Raw genomic sequence first — 23,525 nt, forward strand, 5'->3', positions numbered from 1 at the left:
TGCTTCCTCGGCCAGCGAACAAGTGTGCACGACTCCCTAGTGACTGATTTAGACACGCACGGGCCCACCATTACTACATTCCATTGATCCCACTCCATTCCAGTCCCTTTCAGAAGCGATAGGATCTCTGTCAAAGAGGGGCAACATCTATGTGACTTTGGTCTTGGTGACGCAGAGGTGGTCCCTCTTCAGCTGAGTTGCGATGGGCTGATTGCGGAAAAGCAGCTGCGCATGGGCATTCTCATGCACAGCCAAGCGTCGTGCTGCCTCACGTTTGCAGGACTTCAAAAGGATGGCATCTCATGGGCACCGAAGGCTAGGGAAGCAACGGGCGTCCTGCGCATGTGAGAATCCTGACTGCGGATGGCTCGATCATTCATGCTGCTCAGGGAGGGGGTGCAGGTGTCGAAGGAGCGCGTCTGTCGCCTCGAGAGTCCGGTCCGCAGCACCTGCCTCGAAGCGGCTGTCAGCTGACGCATGGACAGCCGCCCACGCCCGCTGCCGGGAGACGAAACTGTTGCTGACTTCGGCCTCTGCTGAGCACTCAAACCTTGTCCAAATCGTCAGAACCAACCAATGTTGACCAAGCTTGTACACGGTGCAGGCCCTCGTCGTCGTCGTCGTCTCGGCAATCTGCAACGTCGCATTCAACGGGCGCGACATGACGCCACCAGAGAACCGCGACACTGCGCTGGCCTTGCAGAGGGCCTTTCGACTACCTCCTCACTCCGGCGCGGCTCTCACGCGTGCTCACCTTCTGCAGCGCACGCTCCCGGGACGAGCGGACGATGGGCCCCGTGGCGTTGATGTGTTTAACAGCGAGCAGGAGCATGAGATGGAGAGGCAAGGTAGGAAGAGGGCACGCACTCGAAGAGCAGCAACAATCTGGGTGTCGCCACGGGCACGCTATTTGGAGCACGGCCCCGCCGGCACTGCAAGTGCAGAAGAGAACCTCTTGGTGCGCGGGGCGTGTGAGGCACCTTTTCTTTCGATTTTCTTCTCTGCTGGAGCTGCGGCTCTCACGGGCTACCTCCACCGAGTCCTGCAGTCCACACGGAGCCACATCACTCCGTGACTCACCGTCCATACGTGATTCAACACCCTGCTACGTAAATGTCAGCGAAACTCTCGCAGATGGGCCGGGCCGTGATCCTGTACACCAAGAGCGAAGGGGCACAACGGGCGACACGGGGAGCTGAGACCAGAGGCTGGAAGCACAGGTGGCTCCGCACTCTTGTCAACACGCAAGCAGCGTTGTATAAGCGTATCCGATGCTCTTGAATGGCGCGCACTCTGCGCCTGCCGGTATGGCCACGGCGTTTACGTCGCGATAGCACGCACATCGCCCCACAAGCTGGACCGATGGCGACGAACAACATGCCGACTCTCTGAATGCCCCCCCCCTCGGATGTAACTCTCGCTCTCTCTCGTCTCCGTCTTGTCTCCCCTTCCCTGCTGGCAGAGAGCAGAAGGGATTCCACACAGTAAGCTCACGTCCACCGCCACAAGTGCACAGGCACGTTCGACAGAGACAACGCATCGGTGCTTGCGCCTGCAAACACGGCGGCGATGACGACGACAGAGAGTAAAGGCTTCGCGGAGCTGTACCATCAGCTACTTCAGGACGGAGTGCAGCTGCAGAAAGAACTCGAGGCGTACTACCTGCGCCAAGAGGGGTACATACGCAAGCGTGTGGCGGTGCTAGATGAGATGCAGGAGAACATCGCTGACGAGCGACGATGCTTGGAGTTACAACATCAAGAGTGCCGTGCGCAGATCAGCGCGGCACGGAAGCAGGCGGCAAACTTCGTGTCTGATGAGCGGAAGGTGTCACAGGCGGTGCGGCACGCACAACCGTTCCTCGCGGCTCAGGAGGCGGAGATTGACAAGCGTCTTGAGGAGCTTCAGCAGGAAAAGGAGAGAGAGGATGCCGCACTTCTGAGCGTGATGGCGCGGCAGGAGGCGCTGGGCAAGCAGGAGGCTCTGCTCGCCTCCCGTGAGCGACAGAGGTTTCTAGAAGAGCAGGACCTCCAAAAGGCGCTGATTGAGATGCGCTCCCTCAACCGGGAGATGGAGGAGCGGCGCAAGTCACTTCTGCGCAAGCACGACACGGTAGCCGAGTGGGACCGCAAACTTGAGTCTCGCGAGCGTGAGCTGTTGGTCTGCCAAGATCAGCTGCGAGAGAACTTAAAGGCACTGGAGCAAGAGGAGAATGCGCTCGGCATTCACCCAGCACAACGCACTGCTGTGGCCCCGGCTGTGTCTCAGCGAACAGTCATGGACGACCATGACATGTCCATTGAGCACGACAGCGCCTGTGAGGAGATCGACTACGAGGACTGAGCAATGGCCGCTGCTGCTGCCGCTGGCGAAGGCGGCACTTTTTCCTTTTTGTCTTCTCCGTCCGCTCGGCTTGCGTGGTGCATCCCCTGTACGTGGATTGAAGGTGGATCTTGTGTGTCACGGCGTCGCGTCACGTCATCTCCGTGTGCATGGCGCGTTTGCTTTGACTAGCCGAGAGCAGGGGGACTCAATGGGATTGAAAGAAAGGCTCGTCTGGAATGGTCCCCGTGTGAGGTTTGTGGGCGTCTCTGCTGAAGGCGTCTCCCAGCTGCTGCATCTTCCTTTGCACATCTACTCCAGCAACACAAAGGAAAGGCACACAGACCACGGCGGCGGAGGTGCTGTCGCGATGGTCTTGCGCGCATATGCGCACACCTAAACGACAGCCGAAGGGCTCAAGCCAAGCACGAAATGAATGGCCGTCATAGTGAGGCGGACAAAAGTGGGAGAACGCAGCGCAGCGTAAAGTCTATACGAGGCGTGCTGCTGTCCACGGTCCTTTCACTTCCATGCCACTGCCACAGTTGCTCCGAGCGACAGAGTTCGGCGTGCGTGATGCCTGAATTCCTCTTTCTCGCTGCCATTATGATACCACCCCCTCAACTCACGAACTCGTCCGATGTCACTCGGGCACACATAGAGGCACATCCCGCCATTTTTCGCGCAGCAACTCACTTCATCCTCCACAGTGTCGTTTTATCGTCTTTATCGATGAATGCAGAGCAAGCAGCACGGCGCCACTGAACACCATGCTGAGACACTACAGCGACAGGAAGGTGTCTTTGCTAGACTCTCGCAATGGCGCCCGACATCACTGAGCCTCCCCGCATTTGAGGCTGTAATGATACGCCTACAAGAGGAGGAGGCTCAGTGCACCTTTCTGCCACGCGTGAACCACAAGTACGATGCTGCACTGAGGCGCTGGTCCGCCGACTCGGACGTGTTCACTCGTCTCTCGGGCCACGCAAAGTGCCAGCGGCAGCAGCGGGAAGATGGAGCAGAGCTGAAGCGGAGGGCCGACGCCGCAGAGGTGGACGAGTGGCACGCCAAATTTCGAACAATGCCGTTCCCGAGACACCTGTACGCCCACGCTCGGTCCCACAAACGGCACGCCACGGCCTCGTCTACGGACCGTACGGTAACGGATGGTGTTTCGCCACAGGTATCCACGTCAAAGAGGGGCACGCACATCATCTCCGTATTGCACAGTCGCAGACAACTTGCAGACGGTGCAGGCGCATACCGACGGACACTCTCGGGGAACTGCATTCCGCCTACCGCGTTTCAAGGGACAGCTCCTCTGTCTCCCGCGCGGACGGAAGTGTGGCTGTCCCGCATGCGCGCCGCCTATCTGTCACATGCGCATCCCCGCAGTGTGCAGGAAGCGCGGCATAAAGACAGCGAGACTGTGTGCGAGTGGAGAACAAAAGCCTAGCTTTTCCTCTCCCTCTTTAACTTTGACTCTGTTTATCCGCTGTCATGAGAGGGCTTCAGTGGTCGATGCGGCGCATGCCAGGGGCCCATGCAGCGTGTAGCGGACACCCACTAGACAGAAATCTAGACTGCTTTGTGCTTCTCTTCTTGTGTGATTTGGGTCGAAAATCCTTCGTTGCTGCGGTGTCGTTCACCGGTGCACACATTCTCACCTGCGCTGAAAGCGGAGCTAGCAGCTGCCCATTGTGGACGACGACTAGTGTCCTCGCTCTCCGTGCACGCAAGGAGTGCCCAAGCTGAAGGAGGCAAAGAGAATATGTAGGTCATCATGTGCGCTGCTCTGCAGCCTTCGCGGACTGTCCGCTTGAAAGATTGCCCTACTGCGTATCTCATTCATGGCTTGTCGCTCACACTTCACTCCTGTGTGTCGTGGACCGTATTTATTCTTTTGCATCTTGTCCTTCACGACGATGTGGGGCCATCTCACCGCGGTATCAGGGCCACAGCCCCCACTCTTTATGGGACTGCCTAGGGCCTGCACCGTCTGCCCTCCGGTACGGCTACGGACTCTTTGTGCTGCCGGACAGGTCTGGGCTGTTGCGGTGCCGAAGAGACGTGCGGCCATAATGACCACGCTTGTAGGAGTTCACCACGCATCATGTCGACGCTTCAACTGAGATACGCATCCACTTCATCTTTTTATGCCGTTTCTGCATTGCGCTGACGCTGAGCGTAATCCTGGACCGATCCTCCGCTGTATGGAGTAGCGTTGCAGTGCGCTGAACGACGCCAAACAGTGCTTGTTGACCTTGCTGCTTGGCGTAGCCGTGGGTGCAACAAAGGCAAGGTGAGCTGTAGTTGTGTGTATGCGTGCATACTGGCCGACTTGCTCGTGGCGGAAATGTGCGCACGTCTGACAAACGAAGGGGAACAGATTCCACATCTGACCAGTGCTTGCATTCGCCTCCATCTCTCGCCTGAGACGGTCCCCTTCACACGTCATACGGTTACCGTGTTGCTGGCCGCTCAGGTATTTCTGTCCTCTGCCCCTCCCCGCCTACAGTGGCTATTCTCTTCCAGCACTCTCCCACTTCCCTCCTCTCATCTGCCTTTCTTTCTCACCCACACACCCGTTCGAACACGCGCACTTCTACCTGCCATCGTCAGCAACCGATACTTCCCTCCCCCCGCATCGACGACTGTGCTGCTTTGAAGATCGATGCTAACCGAGTCTGCTGCTCTCCAAACGCACGAGAGGGGGCTTGACCCCCAAGAGCCTATGCTGCCCTCATTCTCTTCTATTCAAGATGCAAAGAAGTTCGACGGCAGCCATCTACCAGACGCTGCCAGTGTGGCGGAGAACTGCCGGGACTTCAGTGAGTCGGATGATGTCATCAAAACGACGCCGTTTCGCTTCGTCATTGTGGCGCTGTTCTCTGCCTTTGGCTTCGTGAACCAAGTGCAGTACGTCGCGTTCGCCACGATCACTCGCGAGACACAAATGTACTTCGGCGTCAGCGCTCTCGAGGTGAACCTCCTCATCCTTCTTATTCCCATTCTCTACGTGGTTGGTGTGGTACCCGGATGCTTTGTCTACAATAAAGTAGGTCTGCGCTATGGCATGATTATCGGCGCGGCACTGAACGCCTTCGCTTCGGTACTGAAGTTCATTGCCGTCTGGGCCCCCAAGTACCCCCTCCTCGTCGTTGCCCAGGTGTTCGTGGCGGGCGGGCAAATTCTCTTCCTGAGCTTGCCCCCTCTCATCGCCGGGATTTGGTTCCCCCCGAACGAGCGAACAGTGGCGACGGCGGTGGCGACGCTGATGGGGTTTGCCGGCATGGCGGTCGGCATGTTCTACTCACCGTATGTCATCTTTCTGCCGAACCATAACACTCGGAAGGAGTGGGCCGCGTCGATGGGGTCGCAATTCGGCTTTTCCATGTTGGTGCTGCTTCTCATGTTGACTCTCGCAAGGGACAAGCCGAAGTACCGTCCCTCGTTTACGTCAACGGAACACTACAAGCTGCCGCTACTCAAATTCCTCAAGTCACAGTTTCAGCACTTGAACTTTGTGCTCCTGACGGTCGCCTTCGGCCTAATTACAGGCTTCTTCACGGCCCTCGCCGGGATACTGGGGCAGCTCCTAGAACCCTTCGGCATTAGCGAAACCAAGTCGGGGATTCTAGCCTTCGCTGGCATTCTAGGTGGCGCCGCGAATTGCGCACTTGTTGGCACCTTTGTGGATCGAACGCACTACTACAAGTACACAGTTCTGACCCTCGCGGCAATCTCTACAGCGCTGTTACTGGTGGTGGTTGTCGTCGCTAAGACGACGCCCAATTTGGGCGCGGTGGTGATTACCTTCTACATCTTGGTCCCGCTTCTCGCGTTTTTGGTGCTGCCGATTCTGCCAGTGGTGATGGAGCTGGCGGTGGAGCTAACCTACCCCTGCCCCGAGACCGTCTCATCCACCATCGTTCTTGCCTCGATGTGCTTTGTGTCTTTTGCTGGCATGGTTATCTTCTCTCTTATTCTCGGAGACAAGCCGACCATGGACAGTAGCTTCTACGTTCTCCTCATCACGTTTCTCGTGTCCGCAGTGAGCTTTGGAATGCTGTTCTTTGTGAAGGAGCAGCTGCGCCGGAAGGCCCAGGACAAAACCTCCTGCTAGTCAGGGAACAGTGACACCTCTGTGGCCGTCAAGCGCTCGACTGTAGAAAGGGGTGTGCTCGCAACTCCTGCAGCTGATGTGCGAGCGCGAATTCTATCATAGAGCGCTTATCGTGCCATCGTTCACGGCGCTCATGAGGTCCGGAGACTACAGGTGACTTGAGTCGCACTGTTGCTTCTCTCTTCTCAGCTTGCTGTTGTTTTCGTTCTATTTTTCTTTTTTGCACTGGGGAGTGCGCGTTGTTCCGTCGACATTCCTCCCTCTACGCTCCTGAGCTCTTCATGGTGCTGCTTCCCGATTGCGTGCGCTGTTAAACTTTTCTCGCTTGTTCTCTCTGCATGATGAGGGCGGGGGCACACACACCCCTCTCCGTGCATGACGTCTCAGGTTGCCGTACACAGCTCTCTGTGTGGAAGGCGGTCGAGCAGCCCCCCTCCTCCTCTTCCCTCTCCCCCTCCTCTATCCCTGCCAAATACTGCACCACCCGTGGTGCTGACACGGTCAAGTGCCGACGACGTGTGTGTGTGTGGGACCAGGGCGATGCGTCGCTGCTGATGTCGGCGGTGCGCACCTGAATGGCGCCGTGACGACGCCTGCGCCGTCCATGTGATGGGCAGCGTGTCGGCGTGGCTCGAGCGCCGCTCTCCGTCGGCCCTCGCGCGGCCCACCGGTGTGCGGGGATCCCCGCGTGTCGCCGCGAGGGACGCACCGGGTGGCGCGCGGCGTGACCGGAGCTGCTGCGAGGCGACGTGCGGAGCGGGTGGTGGGTGTGTGTGTGTGGAACTTGGGGCAGGGGTGCCGTGCTCTCCGATGCCCGAGCCGGCGCATTGCTGGAAGGCGTGTGTCCAGGGTTGCGTCGCAGGACGCGGTGGGTGGCCTGTGGCAGGGGCCGGTGGGGTGTGGAGTGCAGCTGAGTTTCTTATTTTTGCTTGCCAGGGAGGATGTCTCTCTCTTGTTCGCGCGGTGTGTGTGGGACCTCTTCCGCGGGACGGCGCTCCACCGCCGAAAAGAGCGGCAGAGAAAACGAAAGAGCGAGTCATGATTGAAGGCGGAGAGAATCTTCGATAGGCAACAGGAAGAGCTCCTGTGGTTCGCCATTACTGGGGTAGTGTGGAGGGATTCGAGGGGAGTTCAGTGAGGACTGCTTTGTGTGGTCTAGCGCATACTCCATCGACGGCGGCCGCTCCGTATCCGTGCATGTCCACTCGCGTGCCTCCGTTGTGAGTGTTCGCGAAGGTCTTGCAGCTCTTCTTAGCGAACTACGTTCCGAAGCACACGGCAAGGAGCACACACACACACACACACACACACACACACACACACACGTACTCCCTCTCGCTGTCTCGCTCCATTTATGCGTTCAACTGCTTGGCCCTCTCCGCTCCTCCTTTGCCATCTTCGTGTGTTTGTTGGGTGATGTATCACTATCGATTCAACAGGCGACCACGTACGTCTCTCGTTCTCTACCTCTCGATGTGTCTACGCGTGGAGGGCGATCAAACGTCCACCGCCCTTGCATACCTTCTCTTCCCACGTCTCCTCACCTTGTTGGTGACACCCACCATTATCGGCATTGCCTCATGCAATACCTTCTCCTGGCGAGCTCCCGCGCTGATACCTTTCAGAGTTGGTCACCGACTCATATCACGTTCACCGGCAATGACGGCGCTCCTTTTTTCAGTTCAAGCCCCGCAAATGCTCTACGCCGCAGCTGTTATCGATTCGTCGGGAGTCGCCCAGTGCAGATTAGCTGGGTCGTCCTGGTGTGCCTCAGCACTGTGATGGCGCTGGCGCTACAACCCCGCTACGACTTAGGCGTTGCCACGTACGCTACTCTGTATGCGCTACAGTTAGTCTGCCTCGCGTTCTTTTGGGTGCGCATGGTGGCAGAGATCATTGCCTGTGGGCTCCTCGGTGGCTCACACGGCTTCCTGCGCAGCGTGTGGAACTGGGTTGAGGTCGCCGCAAACGTGTTCGGCCTCCTGCAGGTGATTCCTCCGACGTTCCACATCCGCTGGATGAGGGCTTTCGCGGCAGCGCGCCCATTGCGCTTCTTTGTTTTTGTGCCCTGGTGGAGGGAGCAGTTGGTCCCGCTTTGCCGCGCCTTTCCCCGGTTGCTTGACGTGATGGTCACCCTGGGGCTCTGCCTCTTGGCCCTGGGGCTCATCGGTGTCATGGGGGTGGGCGGGGAGCTCCACCAGCGCTGCTACATCACAAATACCACCGCCTCTAGTCCGTACGAAAAACTGACGCTACCATTTCTGTTGCGCAACATATCGGCAGCCTGCGGCGTGGGCTTCACGTGTCCCACCGTCTCTGCGGATGTGACCGTGCAGTGTCTGGCCATCGCGCACGTTCGCCGCGATCGCTTCTTCACGTACGACAATGCTGGGGCCGCGCTACTGCTCATGTCCAAGGTGGCATCGATGGACATGTGGTTTGAAAACCTAGAAGATATCATGAACGTCAGAGGCGCCGGCGCCGCGCTGTATCTCGTCGTCGTCGCCCTCGTCTCTCTGTCCCTCTTAGCACTCCTCACAAGCGTGGTGCACAGCGCCTACGCGCCGGTCGACACGTGGTGTGCGCCGTCCTTTGCTGCGAGGGTGGGCCCAGCAGCACGGCAGCGGCGGGACTGCGGCGTGCAGACACCACCAGCATGGCCGAAGATGCGACAACACTGCTCAGGAAGACCGACGCACGCGTGCCAGCGCACGGACTCCATGGAGGACAGGGGAGAGGTGGACGGGGATGTGCGGAGACGAAACCCGCTGAGTGGCGACGGTGGCGGTCAACAGGTACCACTATACGCCTCGCGCATCCTCGCGGAGGGCACCCTTGTCGCGCGTGAATTTTCCCGTCACTCGCGTAACTTTATGCACGATCTTCACGCGCTGGGATTTTGGGCAGCGCTTCGTGCTCTCGAGGGCACCACCACCGCTGGCACTGGTGGCGCACCCCTGCTTCCTCTCATGGCGTCTCTGGTGGACAGCGTCCCATTTGTGATTCTCCTTCTCGTGCTCTCCGTGAGCAGCGTCATTCTGCTTGCAGTGGTGTCGACCTCCACGCCCGCCTCGGTGGCCCGCCTTCTTCACACGATTTCTGCGTGGCTGGCGGTCTTGTTTATCGCCCCCGTCGTGCTCCGGCTCATGGCCTTTGGAGTGGTGCGGGCGTCGGTTGATGTCTGGAACTATGCGGATCTTGCCGCCGTTGTGAGTGGCGTTCTCGAGCTGGCTGCTCCCTCATTTTTTAATTATCGTGTTGTTGGCGCGGTGCGGGTGCTGCGCTGCGTCCGCGTTGCCAAGTACCTCTGCCCGCTTTACCGGTACGAGTACCGCCTAAAAAGTCTCCTCAGTCTTCTCCTCCTTACATCCGCGACACTTACACTGTATGCATTGCTGGGCATGGAACTATTTGCGGGCACCTACGACGCAGGAGCAGCACCGGCGCCGATCCGAAACGGAGACTTCAACACTGCCTGGACCGCGTTGCTTGCTTGCTTTCGCGCCTTCACAGGAGACATGTGGACGCGTTACGTGGTCGCGGTGAGCGAGGGCGGCACCATCGCGACAGGATCGCTATTCTTTCTCTCGCTGCAGCTCTTCTCCCGTGTGATGCTTTTTGCATTGGGCAACTCCGCTATTATTCTCGGGTCATGCAACGCGTCAGGCGACGAGGACGAGCTCCGCAGTAATGCGTTCCCGCCGCTGCTGCTGCTGCCTCCGCTGCAAAACGATGATACCACCGCCGTGGACGCCGCTGTTGATACTCCCAAGGGTGCCAGTGACCTCTCGCTGCCACCACCCGCTGGTACCACAGCCGATCGGTGGCGACGACGTCGCGATGTAGACCGCAAGGCTCCTGAGCTGGTCACCGAGCAGCACTTTTGCGTACGCGGGGACGCCTTTCTGTTCATCGGTCCTATGAGCTCCGTGCGTCTCCTGCTGCTGCGCGTACTTGGATCCTCCTTCTACGCACTCATCAGCACAGCGTGCGTCGCAATCGGCGTCATTGCCCTCTTCTTTGAGCGACGCCACCTCGACGCCGACACAGAACGCACGCTTCACCTCATCAACATCGTCTGCTTCGTGTTGTTTGTCGTGGAAATGGTGATGAAGTGGGTTGCCTACGGCGTCCTAACACAGGGTTTGAGCGACGGCGAGGACCCCTACCGGGAAGCCGGCCTGCGGCACATGCCGGCCTACTTTCGGTACCCGCTCAACTGGGTCGATTTCGCCGCTAACGGTCTCTCCCTTGCAGCCATTGCCTACCCGGCTCTCCGTGTCGGTCGGGTTATCCGCACAGCCCGTCTCTTCACCACACAAGAGCGCCCAAACAAGTCGTTCTTGGAGCTTGTGAAGCTCTTGCGGCATACCGTGAGGGTCGCCCCACTCATCTTTTTCCTCTACGTGGCGTTTGCAGTGGCCGGCATGCAGATGTTTGCCGGCGGACTCTTCCGTTGCAACGACGCCGCCGTCACCGATTCAACCGAGTGCTTTGGGGACTACAACACCACCGTGATGGGGTACACCGGCTCGACAACGAGTGTGCAGAAGCGGAGGTGGGTACGGGCGGGTTTCCATTACGATGCTTTTGGGCCCGCGCTCCTCTCGGTGTTTTCCATGACGACGGCGAATCACTGGGGAGATTTCATGGACGACGCCATGGCGATCACGAGCACGACGATGCCCTACAATCACGCTGGCTACTATGCCGTTTTTTTCATCGTCGCGCTACTGCTCATCCGCTTCTTTGCTGTCCGTATAATCGCGGCAGTCTTCATTGCGGAGCTGCGGCACGTCATGATGGAGTCTCTGGGTACGGCGCAGCGCACGCCGCACCAGACCCGATTTGTTGTTTCGCGCGCGTGTATTGCCCATCTGACGCAACTACAGCCTCTCCTTCCGCCGTTGCCCACTGCTGGGAGCCGACTATGTCACCGCATCCTCTCAGCCCAGCCGGCCCACTGGCCGACCACCGTCTTCAACGCTGTTGTGCAAGGCGGGCTCGTGGTTGTGTGCGGGTTTGTGGCTGCCACTCACGCTGCCGAATTGCTGTGGCAGAAACGGATGATTGTGACGGTGAACTGCGTCGCGGTGGCGTTATGCGGAGCGGAAGTGCTGCTGGGGATGTTGGCCTACGGTGTGCGGTACGTGACTCGGGCGTCGTATGCGGCAGATGTGGTGATTTTCGCTCTCATGGTCATCGGCGTTGCGTCGCCATCGCTGCGCTTCGTGAGCGTGGTGATCTTTGTGAAGCTGATCAAGGCCGCCAGCACGGGCCTCGCGCTGCTGCCTGCCATCCGCCATATTCGAATTTTGCTTAGCTCCGGCGCGCTTGCTCTATTCGTGCTGTTCGCGTACGCAGTGGTGGGCACACTACTGCTTGGCGACATCGTCCCTGACGGCATCTACCTGACCGACAGGCGCAACTTCAGCACTGTAATCGGGTCGCTGCTGGTGCTGTTGGACTGCAGCACATTTGACCAATGGCACCTTGTCATGCACGCATGCTTTGACGGGGCCGCGTGCCACAGCGATGCCTCAGCCACGTGCGGCCACACGTACAGCGCCGTGATATTTTTTGTCTCATTCATCGTCATCGAGAGCCTCGTCGTGAGCCAGCTCATGCTGGCGTCGGCCGTGGTCGTCTTCGCGGTTCCTCTCTTCACCGACGTTATTCAACCTTTTGTAGAAATGCGGCGCACCTGGCAGAGATGCGTCGGCGCCGGCGAGTCTGCGTGCGACTTCGACAAATTTCTGACTTTACTCCCCCGCTTCCCGGTCTCACTGACGGACGGCGTTACCAGTGAGGCGTCCAGCAAGGCCGGCCTCATTGCTTTTCTCTCCTCGCTGCGCCTTCCTCTCGATGAGTACCTGAGACTGCGCTACGCAGACCTTCTTCGCGGCTTTGCGTACCGGAAGTACAAGGTGGATATGGAAGAGGACCGCACCCGCTCGTCCGCGCGCGATCGACGGATGTGCCTCACCGCTGGTGAGTACTATGGTCAACTGCTGCTGCAAAGGTACTGCGACGAGATGTCTCGCCTGGCGCAGTCCAAAGTAGGCGGCGCGCGCGCGCTTAGCACTGGGACGCCGGCGGCCTCGCCTCCGCATCACGACGTTGGAGAACACGACGTGCTCCGCATCCACGGCGACGACACGCTCGTTCCCAAGGGCGCGCTGCCCATCCCAAGCTCCAACGTCTTTCTCTACACGTTCCCCGGCGAGAGCAACGAGGACAGCGTTCCCCCCTCCACGTCGTAGAAGAGCGGAGCAGAAAACAGTGAGGGACGGGATGACGAGGCGGCCCAACGTGAAGCACTATTCGGATGTACATGTATACTTGAGCATCAGCGCACAGGGCAGTGTGATCACACTCGTACACAGTTTGAGCTGCGTCCAGTGCGACGCGACACCGATGAAAACGGCCGGCAAACACATGGGCGTCGGCGAAGCGACTAGGCGCGCGGCATGAGATGGGTGCTGCCGGGAGAAAAGGTGGTGCGCCACTCTTCTGCGAAAGTCCTGTATTCTGCGTAGCCGGGCTCATTAGTGATGCCACGCGGAACCGGCGCGTCACTGCCCGCGTTTGCGGGCATCCTTGATCGATGACGGGTTCTGCCAGGGTCGCATTTCCGCGAGGCATCGCGCACTTGGTTTTCACCTTCATCACGCGCCCGCCTTCAACTCTGCCCTGCATGTGTATGTGCCTGCGTGTGCGCGTGCTCTTCTTGTTCACTGGCACACCACTGCCGAGCGCACGCGTCTTAACTCGCTCTTCCTCTCATTCTACCTTTCCTTCTTTTCCTTTGTGCCGCATTCTTTCCACGGTGCCACCACGCCCCGTCATATCCGCTGCAGAGTTGCGCCACAGACGACGAGCCGGCAGACCACTGTGATGAAAGCGGGGGACTGCCTTTGGTGCACAAGCTCACTCAAACACGGGCCTGTACGACTTCGGCTCCCCATCACTTCTGCACAATGAACGACTTATCTTTCTTCATCTTGCAGCACCAAATGCGGACTCTCACGGCGCAGCTGCTTCGCGACACGCTGGATTTTGCTAAACCACACGCCGAGGAAGGTGTTCTCTTCAGCTGGCGTTGGCACTTCTTCCTCGGGACGCTGCCGCTCCCGGCGGAGGATGACGTGAAACTTGACGATTGTCGAGCAGCCTGCGAGCGATGGAGGCAGCAATGGCAGGATGCAGGTCGACGACTCGATCAGTCCATTCGTGAGTCACCACGCAAAACTGGAAAAGTCATAAAATTCGGCGAATCGAGTAGTGACAGCGAGGATGCGTTGCCCTCACCTTCTGCAGTTGCTCCCTTCTCTGCGTTGAGCACGAGTGGGGATGGGTGCACCGTGAACCCCCTTGCGCCCGCCTCCGAGAGTTCCTACGCGCTGCAGTTTCAGGCAGACAAGGTGCGGCAGACGGTGGCAAAGGACATGAGCCGCCTCTCTTGGGATGTCCCTCCCTTTCACGACGTGCGAGCCAAGGATACAGTAGCGGATATTCTGCTCAAGTACAGCCTGGTGGAAAACGAGGACTACATGCAGGGGTTTCACGAGATTGTGGCGTTTCTCTACTACGCTTGCTATCGCGACAAAATCGTGGGCGAACGTTTTGTGCAAGAGCACGCGGCGTTGCGCTCGGCCGCCTTCTTCGAACTGTTTCAGCTGGTCTACGCCGATCTGCCGGCTGCGGTGTATGCCCTCTTTCGACGAATCATCAGTGACAAAGACGGCGGCATGTGTCTCGCCAAGTGGTACTACAGCCATGCTCATATAGAACAGAGTGGGGTGGTATCAGCGTGCCACCGGGTGCAGAAGGACTTGCTTTTGCGCGTCGATCCTGCGCTGCAGAACTTGCTGGACAACGTTTACGGGATTGAAAGTGTCGTGTACCTTGTTCGTTGGCTGCGCCTCCTCTTCTTGCGCGAGTTTCCATTTGAGCAAGCGTTGCGGATCTGGACTACACTTTTCTGCGAGCGCTACATTGTTGTGGAGGAGCAGAAGACTCCATTCGCATTGAACAACAGCATCGCCTTGTACTTTGCCGCGCAGATGCTCTGCCATGTGCGCGATGCCCTGTCCGTTGACGCTGCAGGGGCACTGCAGGTGCTGATGAAGTACCCTCCCACCCAGGATGTCGACGACATGCTGTACGCAGCCGCCATCAGTAACAGCGAGTCGCCCCTCTCTCGCCACGCCAAGGCGCCGCGGCTTGTGAATCTAAGAGATGCGCCCGCGCTACCAGCAGAGGTAACGTTGCGCCAGGGCGAAGTCCTGTCGCGCGTTATAGGGAGCCTTGAGCAGTACTGGTTCCGCGACCCCAACGCCGCAGCGGAGGAGCAAGAGTTGACGACCGAGATGTACGCTCAATCTATCGCCCAGCTGAAAAAGGTGCGTGACGTTTTGCTTTACGGCATGGGCAACTAGGCTTAACGCTCTCTCCTCTGCTGCTGCTAACACGATTGACAGCAGCCTGTATACACATGAACAGCTGTGCAGGTGCCCGGCCCCAGCTAGCGTTTCTCTCTGCTCCCCGGCTCACACGCGAAAGCGTTTCTGTTGGGCATATAAACTTTTTGGTTCGTTGGGGCGGGACGGTTTATCGTTGCTGCGCAGATGTCGTTAGTGTGTGCCACTCAATCGAAACTCAAAACGATTCGCCGCTGCGTCTTTTGCCGCTACTGGACAGACATGCTCGAGACGCCTTCTCACGTGCTGGTGCGTGCGAGCATCCACCTTAGAATGGGTGTTCACTCTCCTATACCCCTCTTTTTCCCAGCCCCACCCTCCTCCTCTGCGTCGCACTTCCGCTGCCTCTTCATCGCATAGTACGAACACGGATTCACAACGGCGGTCTTTTTCTTTTTCGGATATTCCCGCGGCGCACTACCGCTCGCATTCGTACTCTTCTCCTTCTACTCGATTCCGCCTCGCTCTCTTTCGCACTCAAGGTAAAAAGAATTCGAAACCGCTAGCGTGTGCCTCGAGGTCAGGACGCCCGCACCACAGCTAGCACGAATCGCCCAGGAGGCGTCCGATAAAGAAGCGCAGCGTGAGCATCGGCACAACGACAGAGTTTCATTGTGACTGTGGTGACGTAGTTCATCAGCGTGCTCTTCACGGACATCGGGTCTCGCTACGAAATGCTGAAGTAGAAAGACTCGATGGGCTGCCTCGATGGCAGTCACACCCCCTACTCGTTATGGGGCACGACGCATCGCGGCGGCAAGAGCCGGTTCCCGTGGCGTGATGGGTCCTTCTACGTTCGCTGCGATGTGCTCAAGGCTCGCCTGAAGGCCGTCGTGGAAGGCCGTCCTTGTCACCCTGTACCCCGATTTCCCCTGCTGCCGCCGCTTCAAGGGCCGTGGCAGCTATCAGCCAGGCTTTCGACTCCTTCATTGTCTCCTGAGCGATGGGGGCTATCTTCGTCATCCTTGCCTGTGCCCCGAAGTGGACAAAGCGACACTTACCTCCTCCGGGTCGACTCGATGATGGCGCTTGCGGATGCAGCGGACCAAGGCATCCGCGACGACTGCTGAGCTAGCTGCACGCTTGCGTCGACTTGGTCGATAGCATAAGGCCGACATCGAAGTACACGTGGAAGACCGAGTGGGTACACTTCAAGCCCGCAGTGATGTGCAGCGTCTGTGCGGGAGCCTGAGGCCTCTACAGAGAGAAGACGGCTGGTGGATAGCCGCCAAGGGGACCGGCAGCCAAGATACTTGTGGCTCGCTGAGGTCACTGAAACGCCTGCGAGCTATGCGTTCATGGTTAGGCGCTCGGTCTCTTTTCTTCTCCCGACCTGCTTCTTCCCCTCTCTCCATCTGTCTGCCGTCATGGATGCGTCCACTCGTCAAAAACCTTCGCTGCCCACAGACGTAGGCCTTCTGCGGCTCCTCTCCCTTTCCTCGTACGTCGCTCTGTTCTCCCGGCTGGTCTTTGTCTTTTGGTGTGTGTACGTAGTTCACCTCGCCGTCATGGCGCTTCTCTTGCATCCAGCTGAGTGAGTGTTCGCGCGTGAAGTGGTGTGAGTCTGCCGTATTCGTCAAAAGGCTTGACGGTGTCCCCTACGTGCGGGTACCTTCTTCTACCGAGTTTCAAAGGCTCACGCTAGCGGCTGCATCACGATTGCGTGTCTGCGGTTCTTTGCGGAAGGCACAGCCGAGCTCAAGGAGCACACAGCAACTGTTGAGGGGAGAAGAGACGTAGGCCCTGAAGGAGCGACGCACATTGTGGCTCTGTGAAACACGGTTTCTTGCGTTTCTGCTGCGTTGTGCCCTTGCTGGTCAGAAAGCATCACAAGGGCGGCGCTCGCGGGGCAAATTGGGCTGTTCACATGAGGCCTGCCTCTTTGTCACTGCGCACAAGCTGCGTGGTGATGCCCCCCCCCCCCCCCCCCAGACGCCGGAGCACAGCAGCGTTCGTGCAACAAGGACGTCCGGTTGCAACAGCAGCGGACGCTCTCGATCTCTGTCGCGGTCGATTCGTGCGTTTCTTCACGCCGTTCAGACACAGGAAGTTGCTCGGCAGTGCATCACAGTGGAACATGCGCACACCGCGGCCCGCCGTATCCCTTGACCTCTTTCCTCGAATCTGAATGTGCGAGGAGCAAAATGCTTTATTTGTCTCTGCCTCCCTGCCGCGCCCCTCTCATGTGCCCGTCGGCTCCCTTGCCAAGCACGTCGCGGTCTTGTGGGCATGACTACAACCGATTTCAAGGCAGGCTTCTCTTTGTCCTCCTCGCGCTGGGGCCGATCGAGGTTTCCTTTGCGTTATGGTAAATTGTTTCCCTCCCTGTTATTACTGTCCCTTGTCTTGGGTGAATTGCCTCGCATCTCCTCTGCCGCTCCGATTTCTTCTCAATGCGTCCCACGGGCGGTCGCTCGTCTCTGCAAGGACGACGTCACGCCGTTCCTCGCTCACCTCTTTTCCCGTATGCGTAAAAGCTGATGATCTCGTCGCAGCAGTGAGTCCGGCGCTGGTACATGCATGTTGAGCAGAGACGAACACAAAACACATGACGACCGGAAAAAGGACTGAGGAATCCTCATGTAATATGTGGTCAGGCCGCGCATGAAGCGCAGCCAACGCGATTTGCTCATCGGCTCTCTGGCGCCGCGGCGCCGCAACACAGCGTCTCTTCTCGCTCTCAAAGGCCTCTGTGAAAAATGTATGACTGCTGCACATCTTCGCCAGGTTATGATGAGCCAGTACTCAATTCTTACAACCGCCAGCATACACGAAGTGCGACCAGGAACGGCGACGGCTATCGCCAGCAGGAAGACAGGACCAGTAGTTTCCATTCACGGCAATCCCAGCATTACACCCATCCTCGTTTCGTATACCTTGCCGCTCTCCCGACGCTCTGTCTGTCTCTCTCTGCCTGACGGTTTTCTGTCCATTAAACCGAAGCAGTACCAACCTTCTCTCTCGTGCGTATCTCCCATCTCCGTCAGTTCCCCGTGGACCTTGTTGATTAGACAGGTGCGCGCCTGCGCTTGTCCTACGTTCTCTTGCTCGCTTTTTCTAACTGAGAGAAGCACCGCCGTCTACCCGATAGCGCATCCCTTCATTCATCGAGCCGTCATCACGCCATTATCGCTCCTCCCACTCATTTGTGTCTCTCGCCTTCTTCTCGCCTTCCGTCGCCGCATGCCGTGCGCACCTGGGCCTACGAAGGCCGTCCTCCTGGTGAACTTGGGCACCACGACTGCACCAACCGCACCAGCGATCCGCAGATTCCTGCGCGAGTTCCTTTCCGATCGCCGCGTTATTGACGTGCCGCGCTTTCTGTGGTACTCAATTCTCTATGGCTTCATCCTGCCCTTTCGCCCACGCCGCATCACTCCGCTGTACAAGGCCATTTGGATCAAGAGCGACTCTGGTGTGATCATTAATGGTAAGACCGAGGGGTCACCGTTGACACTGTACTCGGAAAGTCTTGCAACGAAGGTGCAGGCGTCAGTGGACAAGACCTCAAGCGGTTCCGTTGTGGCGCGTCACGCAATGCGGTATGGGATCAAGAACATCCCATCGACTCTCAAGGCGCTACACGACGAATTCCCGACGATCCGCGAGTTGATCGTTCTGCCGTTGTTTCCGCAGTACACCTCCACGACATCCGCAAGCATTTATGACGAGGTGTTTAAGTTCTACATGGATACAAAGCGCCGCTCCATTCCCAGCCTGCGAACCGTTCGCGACTATGCTGAGCACACCGTCTACATCGAAGCTCTCGCATCGAGTCTCTTGAGCAGCATCAAGGCACACGCCACCGCGAAGGCCGGCGCCGCCAAGGACTGGAAGTCGGCCCTCGCCGACCAGCTCCCGGGGATTGGTATCATCATCACGTACCATAGTATCCCTGTCCGCTACGTCGAAGAACAGGATGACTACCCGCATCGATGCGAGGCCACCACGGCCGCTATCAAGGCCTACGTCGAGAAGGAGGCCGGCATCTCCCTCAACGGTTGCCTCGTACACGTCTACCAATCCCAGTTTGGCAATCAACCGTGGCTTGGTCCTACTCTCAACGCTGCGGCCACTGCTTTTCCACTCCCTCCCCACGATGCTAGAAAGCAGGCCTTCAGTGATGCCCACCGCGACAAAGCTCTCTTGACGAAGCAGGCGAATATCTGCTTTGCCATGGCGCCAGGCTTTGCTGTGGACTGTGTGGAGACCTTGAACGAGATCGAGCGGGAGGCTGGTGAAATCTTCATGAAAAGCGGTGGCCACAAGTTCATTTATGTTCCGTGCCTCAACGACAGCGACGCCCATGTCAAGGTGCTCACCTCAGTCGTTGGCGCGTGAGTTGGTGCTGCAACGCCGCTGTTGTGGGACTCCTTTTTCGTTTGCGCCCTCTCTTGCCGCAGCTCAACTGCACGGTTTTAATCCATCATCCCACGCGCACTGACTTGTTACATCGAGGCACGCAACGGTTAACGCACGTCACCACACACCGTGACCACTATGTGTGCTCCCTCTTCCCCCTTCTTTTGGTGTGTTCGCGTGCGTGGCTAACCGTATCGCCTTACGGTGACGCACCAGCGACAGTGACTGCCGGTGTGGCGCCGGTCGCCTTTTTCACCGCCTCCCACGCAAAGCGTCCAACAAGGCGCAAAACAGAGCGCATTCCTGGCAACGTGCAAACCTGAGGGGCGCAAGAAAAAACCGTTGCCTTCGCATCCTTCTCTCCCTTTCCGTTCCCTCGTGTGCGCCTGTGCTGCGTGTTCACCACTCTCGCTCAATCTGCGCTCATCGTCGGCCACAAGGTTTGCTCTCGACATGACGGCCTTTGGCCCCCGCTGCTGCTACCTCTTGCCATTCTCGTGTTCGTGGTGCGATGCTTCCGTTCATATGCACAGATTTCCGCCTTTTCCTTTCCGTCTCCCTTTCTGATTCTCTCCCGTGTATCTCTCCCACTCTACCGGCAGGTCCAACACATATCCATCGGAAGAACACGCACGCGGTCGCTATCGCCGCCCGCTCCTCTTCTCCGCCTCTTTTTGCGCTTGTTATAATGGAGTTTTTTCAAGTTGTCGACCCAGTTACGCTGGAGCCGGCGTCTTACGCGCACGTGGCGCTGGAGCTGGCGTTCGCCGTCGCCTGCGCGGTGCTGCTCGGTGTGTGCTTGCACGTCTTGCCCGAAAGGCTGGTACGCTGCTCCAAGACCGCGCGTGCTAAGGTGCCTCGCGAGGCCCTAGCAAAGGCGGCCACACCTGTCTCCAAGCCTTCCGTGGCCAATAGGCCTTCATCCTCTGCCGCGGCGCCGGTGGCCACAACACCCAAGGCGCAGGCGAAGGCGACCGTTTCAGTGGCTTCGGTTGCTGTGGCAGAGAACACGCTGAATGACGTCCTCGAAGCATTTTTCGAAGGGGAGACTCTTCTCGACGAGGCCTTACTTGACGCGACAGCGCCATCTGTCCTACCAGAGGAGGAGACGTCCCCAGCGAATCCGATGCCTGGGAAGCCGACCGAACCGCCTCTCAAGAAGACGGCAGACTTCTCCACAGATCTGGCGGCCAAAATGGCCAAGGGACTGCAAATCCAGGCGTGCCCTGCCAGGACTGCTTCCTCGCCTCAAGCGGCATCAAAGCCACACGAGACAAAGAACACGGCCGAGAAGGAGCTCGAGGACGCTCTGGACGCATACATGGAGGAGCAGCAGCTGCTGGATGAGGCAATGCTGGACAGCGCGGTAGAGGCGGCACACAGAACGTAATCCTGCAACGTATGCATGAGCGAGGGCTGGGCACGAAAAGCAAACAGGGCAACAAGCAGTGACGCCCTTCGGGGGCATCCGCCCCCGCACCTTACGGTACAGCGACGAAGTGTATTATGCTGTGACATGCATGTATGGCCCACTAGTGCGTGAACGGACGAGTGCGTGCACGTATGCAGGCATGCACCTACACACACACGACTCGCCGCTCTCCAACACATCTGCGGAGTGCGTCTTGTGACCTGAACGCATGTTCTTGCACGTACCGCAATCGGCGGCACCCCGCACGCCTGCCTCCTTTTCTCTCTGCTTCCACGCAGACACACCACAAGTGAAGGTAAAGCGGCTTTCGACAGGATACGTGCAGTGATCAAGCGTGTCGGGTGTACATGCAAGCATGCATTTGGTAGTGGACAGATTCGAATAGGCCACGCAGGATATGCCCTTATCAGTGAGTACCGGCTCACAGCGGGGGCCTACCTGCTCAGCGGCGAGCGGGCCAATGTGGAGTCGCTCTGATGATTCAAGTGGACAACCGTCCATGCCCCTTTGTCGGCGGGCTGGCTTGTGTCGGTGTGTGACCTCAGTTGCAGAGCCTGATATCATGACTGGCTGCCGCTACAAGACGTCTGGTGAGGCATTTTAGGCTTGAGCACCTGCTCACTGCCTTTGGCCGGGCACAGCGTGTGTGTGTTTCCGCCTTCTCACCAGCTGACAAGCGCGACAGGTCTTGCACGATTAGAAGAGCTGCTGGCTGACTTCTTTTGCGTCTTTTATCCCCTCTGGCCTTCTCCTGTTTTGCCTCCAAAAGCCGGTGGAGTATCGAAGCTGTACTGAACAACTGGATATCCACCTTCTTCTCCCTTGTGTGCCAAAGGTACACGGGAACGCCTTTGTGCCTGTGTACAGGGTGCGGGCGCGAGATCTCGTCCCTTTTGCCACATCAGCGTCTCGGCACGCCGCAAAACTAAGCTCTCTACGCGCCTGTGTGTTTCTCTGCACTGGCTCACTACCGCTTAATGCCGCCATTCACCTACATGGCACACTCACATAGGCTCTCTCTGCTGCTGCTGATAGTTGAGCACTACAGCGTACAGACACACACAAAGGAGGAAATCAGATGAAGACCTGTCGACAATGCCGTCTTGGGCTGCTGATTTGAGTTACTTCGCACAGACGTGCGCTTGCGATATACCGTCACACACCACGTTCATTCCGTGGGCATGACCTTCTATGAGCGGACGTGCACCGGCGCACGTGACGGTATTCTGATGCGTTATCTTTTTGTCTTGCGAACAAACGCCACGCAACGGCAGAGAGAGATGTATATCCTGTTATCATGCAGCTGCTTGCGCGCATCTCTTCGACGCATTTCGGAATCCAGCAACTCACCCTCTGCTCTTCTCGCCTTTTGCGGCTTTTTCTTTGTCCCCTCGCATGTCGTTTACTCCTTTGGTTTTGGCGAGTGGCACGTACGCTGTCACCGTCTACAGAGCAGCCGCAACTGATGCAACTGGGGCGCCCAGTGGAGTGCTGCGTATCCTCATGCAGGCATCGACCTGTCCAGCCGCCACTGCAGGTCGTGTGCTGCAGAAGTGAGTGCCGCCACCGCAGGAGCCGTTTCCATTTCAGGTGCACTGTCAGCCAATTGTGCACTCGACGGCGGCAACTGTGGGTGCACACGCTGCGCTTCACTTGCCGCTGGTAATCTCTCTTTCTGACTGCCTGTAGTCCGCCTGGAAACTATCCACCGACCCCCGCAGAGCAGGGGTTGCAAGGAGGCGCCTGTGCTGCTCCCCGCATCGGTCTTACCAGCACCGTTGCAGTGGCCTTGCCTCTCTCGCACACTCAGTGAGTCTTGGGTGATGCCAGCAAGGGCCTGCCTCCGTGTTGCCTTGAACGCGTTGCGTGACTAAAGAGTTGCAAGCACCGGCTGCACATCTCTCTCGCTCCTGTGGTCGCCATCGACTTGTTGAGCTCTAGCGTGTTCCCTGACGTAGGGCAGTCTGTGCACACCAGACTGCGATGGATTGCTCTGACGGCTACTTGGAACACAAACGGCTGCTGCACTGATGTTGCGCAGCACAGCTTCCTTGTGGAGGCGCGTTGCCCTCGGCCGACGCTGAAAGGCGAAGACCATGACGTGTGTGCACCGCAGCTGCGAAGCAAAGGGTGTGCAGTTTGGGGTGCGGCTGAACTCGGGGCAGCGATAGGAAAGTTGCACACGTTGTCTGCAGCGTTGCCGTGAAGAAGACTGCGACCTGCAAAGACACAGAAGAGGAAACAGAAATTCGCTGGGATGCTCTTCTCTACCCGCCACGCTGTGGTTAGAATGTGCGTCTGTGTGCCGGTGTGCTTGTGCGCCTTGCCTCTGTGACGTGGTGGGGCATGAAGAGGAACGCCCACTGCCCGACTGCGCTGGCTACACTTCGTGTTGTGTGTGCTTAACCTGCTGCTGTATTTGTGTGTGTTGTGAGTTGTTGGCGCTGCTGCTGCGTTATAAGCAGACCTGTGTGCAGGATTGTGATGGTGATGGTTGTGGTTATGGCTGTGGATGTGTTGCTGTTATCCCTTGGTGTGTGTGGTCTATTAAAGGTTGTTGTGTGCGTGTGTTAGGGTTAGGGTACGGGTTAGGGTTAGGGTTAGGGTTAGGGTTAGGGTTAGGGTTAGGGTTAGGGTTAGGGTTAGGGTTAGGGTTAGGGTTAGGGTTAGGGTTAGGGTTAGGGTTAGGGTTAGGGTTAGGGTTAGGGTTAGGGTTAGGGTTAGGGTTAGGGTTAGGGTTAGGGTTAGGGTTAGGGTTAGGGTTAGGGTTAGGGTTAGGGTTAGGGTTAGGGTTAGGGGA

At 58.1% G+C, this 23,525-nt stretch overlaps 6 protein-coding genes across 6 annotated transcripts; all 6 read left to right on the plus strand.

The window, feature by feature from the left end:
* Positions 1-1,569: 1,569 nt before the first annotated feature.
* Positions 1,570-2,343, plus strand: LMXM_17_1420 (conserved hypothetical protein; the record flags this gene model as incomplete). The annotated part of the gene is made up of 1 exon (XM_003873960.1): positions 1,570-2,343. One exon carries the CDS (start codon positions 1,570-1,572, stop codon positions 2,341-2,343), a length of 774 nt encoding a protein of 257 aa, XP_003874009.1.
* Positions 2,344-4,996: 2,653 nt separating this feature from the next.
* LMXM_17_1430 (hypothetical protein, unknown function) lies at positions 4,997-6,448 on the plus strand (the record flags this gene model as incomplete). Its single annotated transcript, XM_003873961.1, has 1 exon — positions 4,997-6,448. One exon carries the CDS (start codon positions 4,997-4,999, stop codon positions 6,446-6,448), a length of 1,452 nt encoding a protein of 483 aa, XP_003874010.1.
* Positions 6,449-8,466: 2,018 nt separating this feature from the next.
* LMXM_17_1440 (hypothetical protein, unknown function) lies at positions 8,467-12,711 on the plus strand (the record flags this gene model as incomplete). Its single annotated transcript, XM_003873962.1, has 1 exon — positions 8,467-12,711. One exon carries the CDS (start codon positions 8,467-8,469, stop codon positions 12,709-12,711), a length of 4,245 nt encoding a protein of 1,414 aa, XP_003874011.1.
* Positions 12,712-13,428: 717 nt separating this feature from the next.
* Positions 13,429-14,889, plus strand: LMXM_17_1450 (conserved hypothetical protein; the record flags this gene model as incomplete). The annotated part of the gene is made up of 1 exon (XM_003873963.1): positions 13,429-14,889. One exon carries the CDS (start codon positions 13,429-13,431, stop codon positions 14,887-14,889), a length of 1,461 nt encoding a protein of 486 aa, XP_003874012.1.
* Positions 14,890-18,114: 3,225 nt separating this feature from the next.
* LMXM_17_1460 (ferrochelatase-like protein) lies at positions 18,115-19,272 on the plus strand (the record flags this gene model as incomplete). Its single annotated transcript, XM_003873964.1, has 1 exon — positions 18,115-19,272. One exon carries the CDS (start codon positions 18,115-18,117, stop codon positions 19,270-19,272), a length of 1,158 nt encoding a protein of 385 aa, XP_003874013.1.
* Positions 19,273-19,804: 532 nt separating this feature from the next.
* On the plus strand, positions 19,805-20,683 carry LMXM_17_1470 (conserved hypothetical protein; the record flags this gene model as incomplete). Its single annotated transcript, XM_003873965.1, has 1 exon — positions 19,805-20,683. One exon carries the CDS (start codon positions 19,805-19,807, stop codon positions 20,681-20,683), a length of 879 nt encoding a protein of 292 aa, XP_003874014.1.
* Between the last annotated feature and the right edge of the window lie 2,842 nt (positions 20,684-23,525).

Source organism: Leishmania mexicana, chromosome 17, assembly GCF_000234665.1.
Source record: "Leishmania mexicana MHOM/GT/2001/U1103 complete genome, chromosome 17".
In the NCBI taxonomy this organism is placed as follows: Eukaryota; Euglenozoa; class Kinetoplastea; order Trypanosomatida; family Trypanosomatidae; genus Leishmania; species Leishmania mexicana.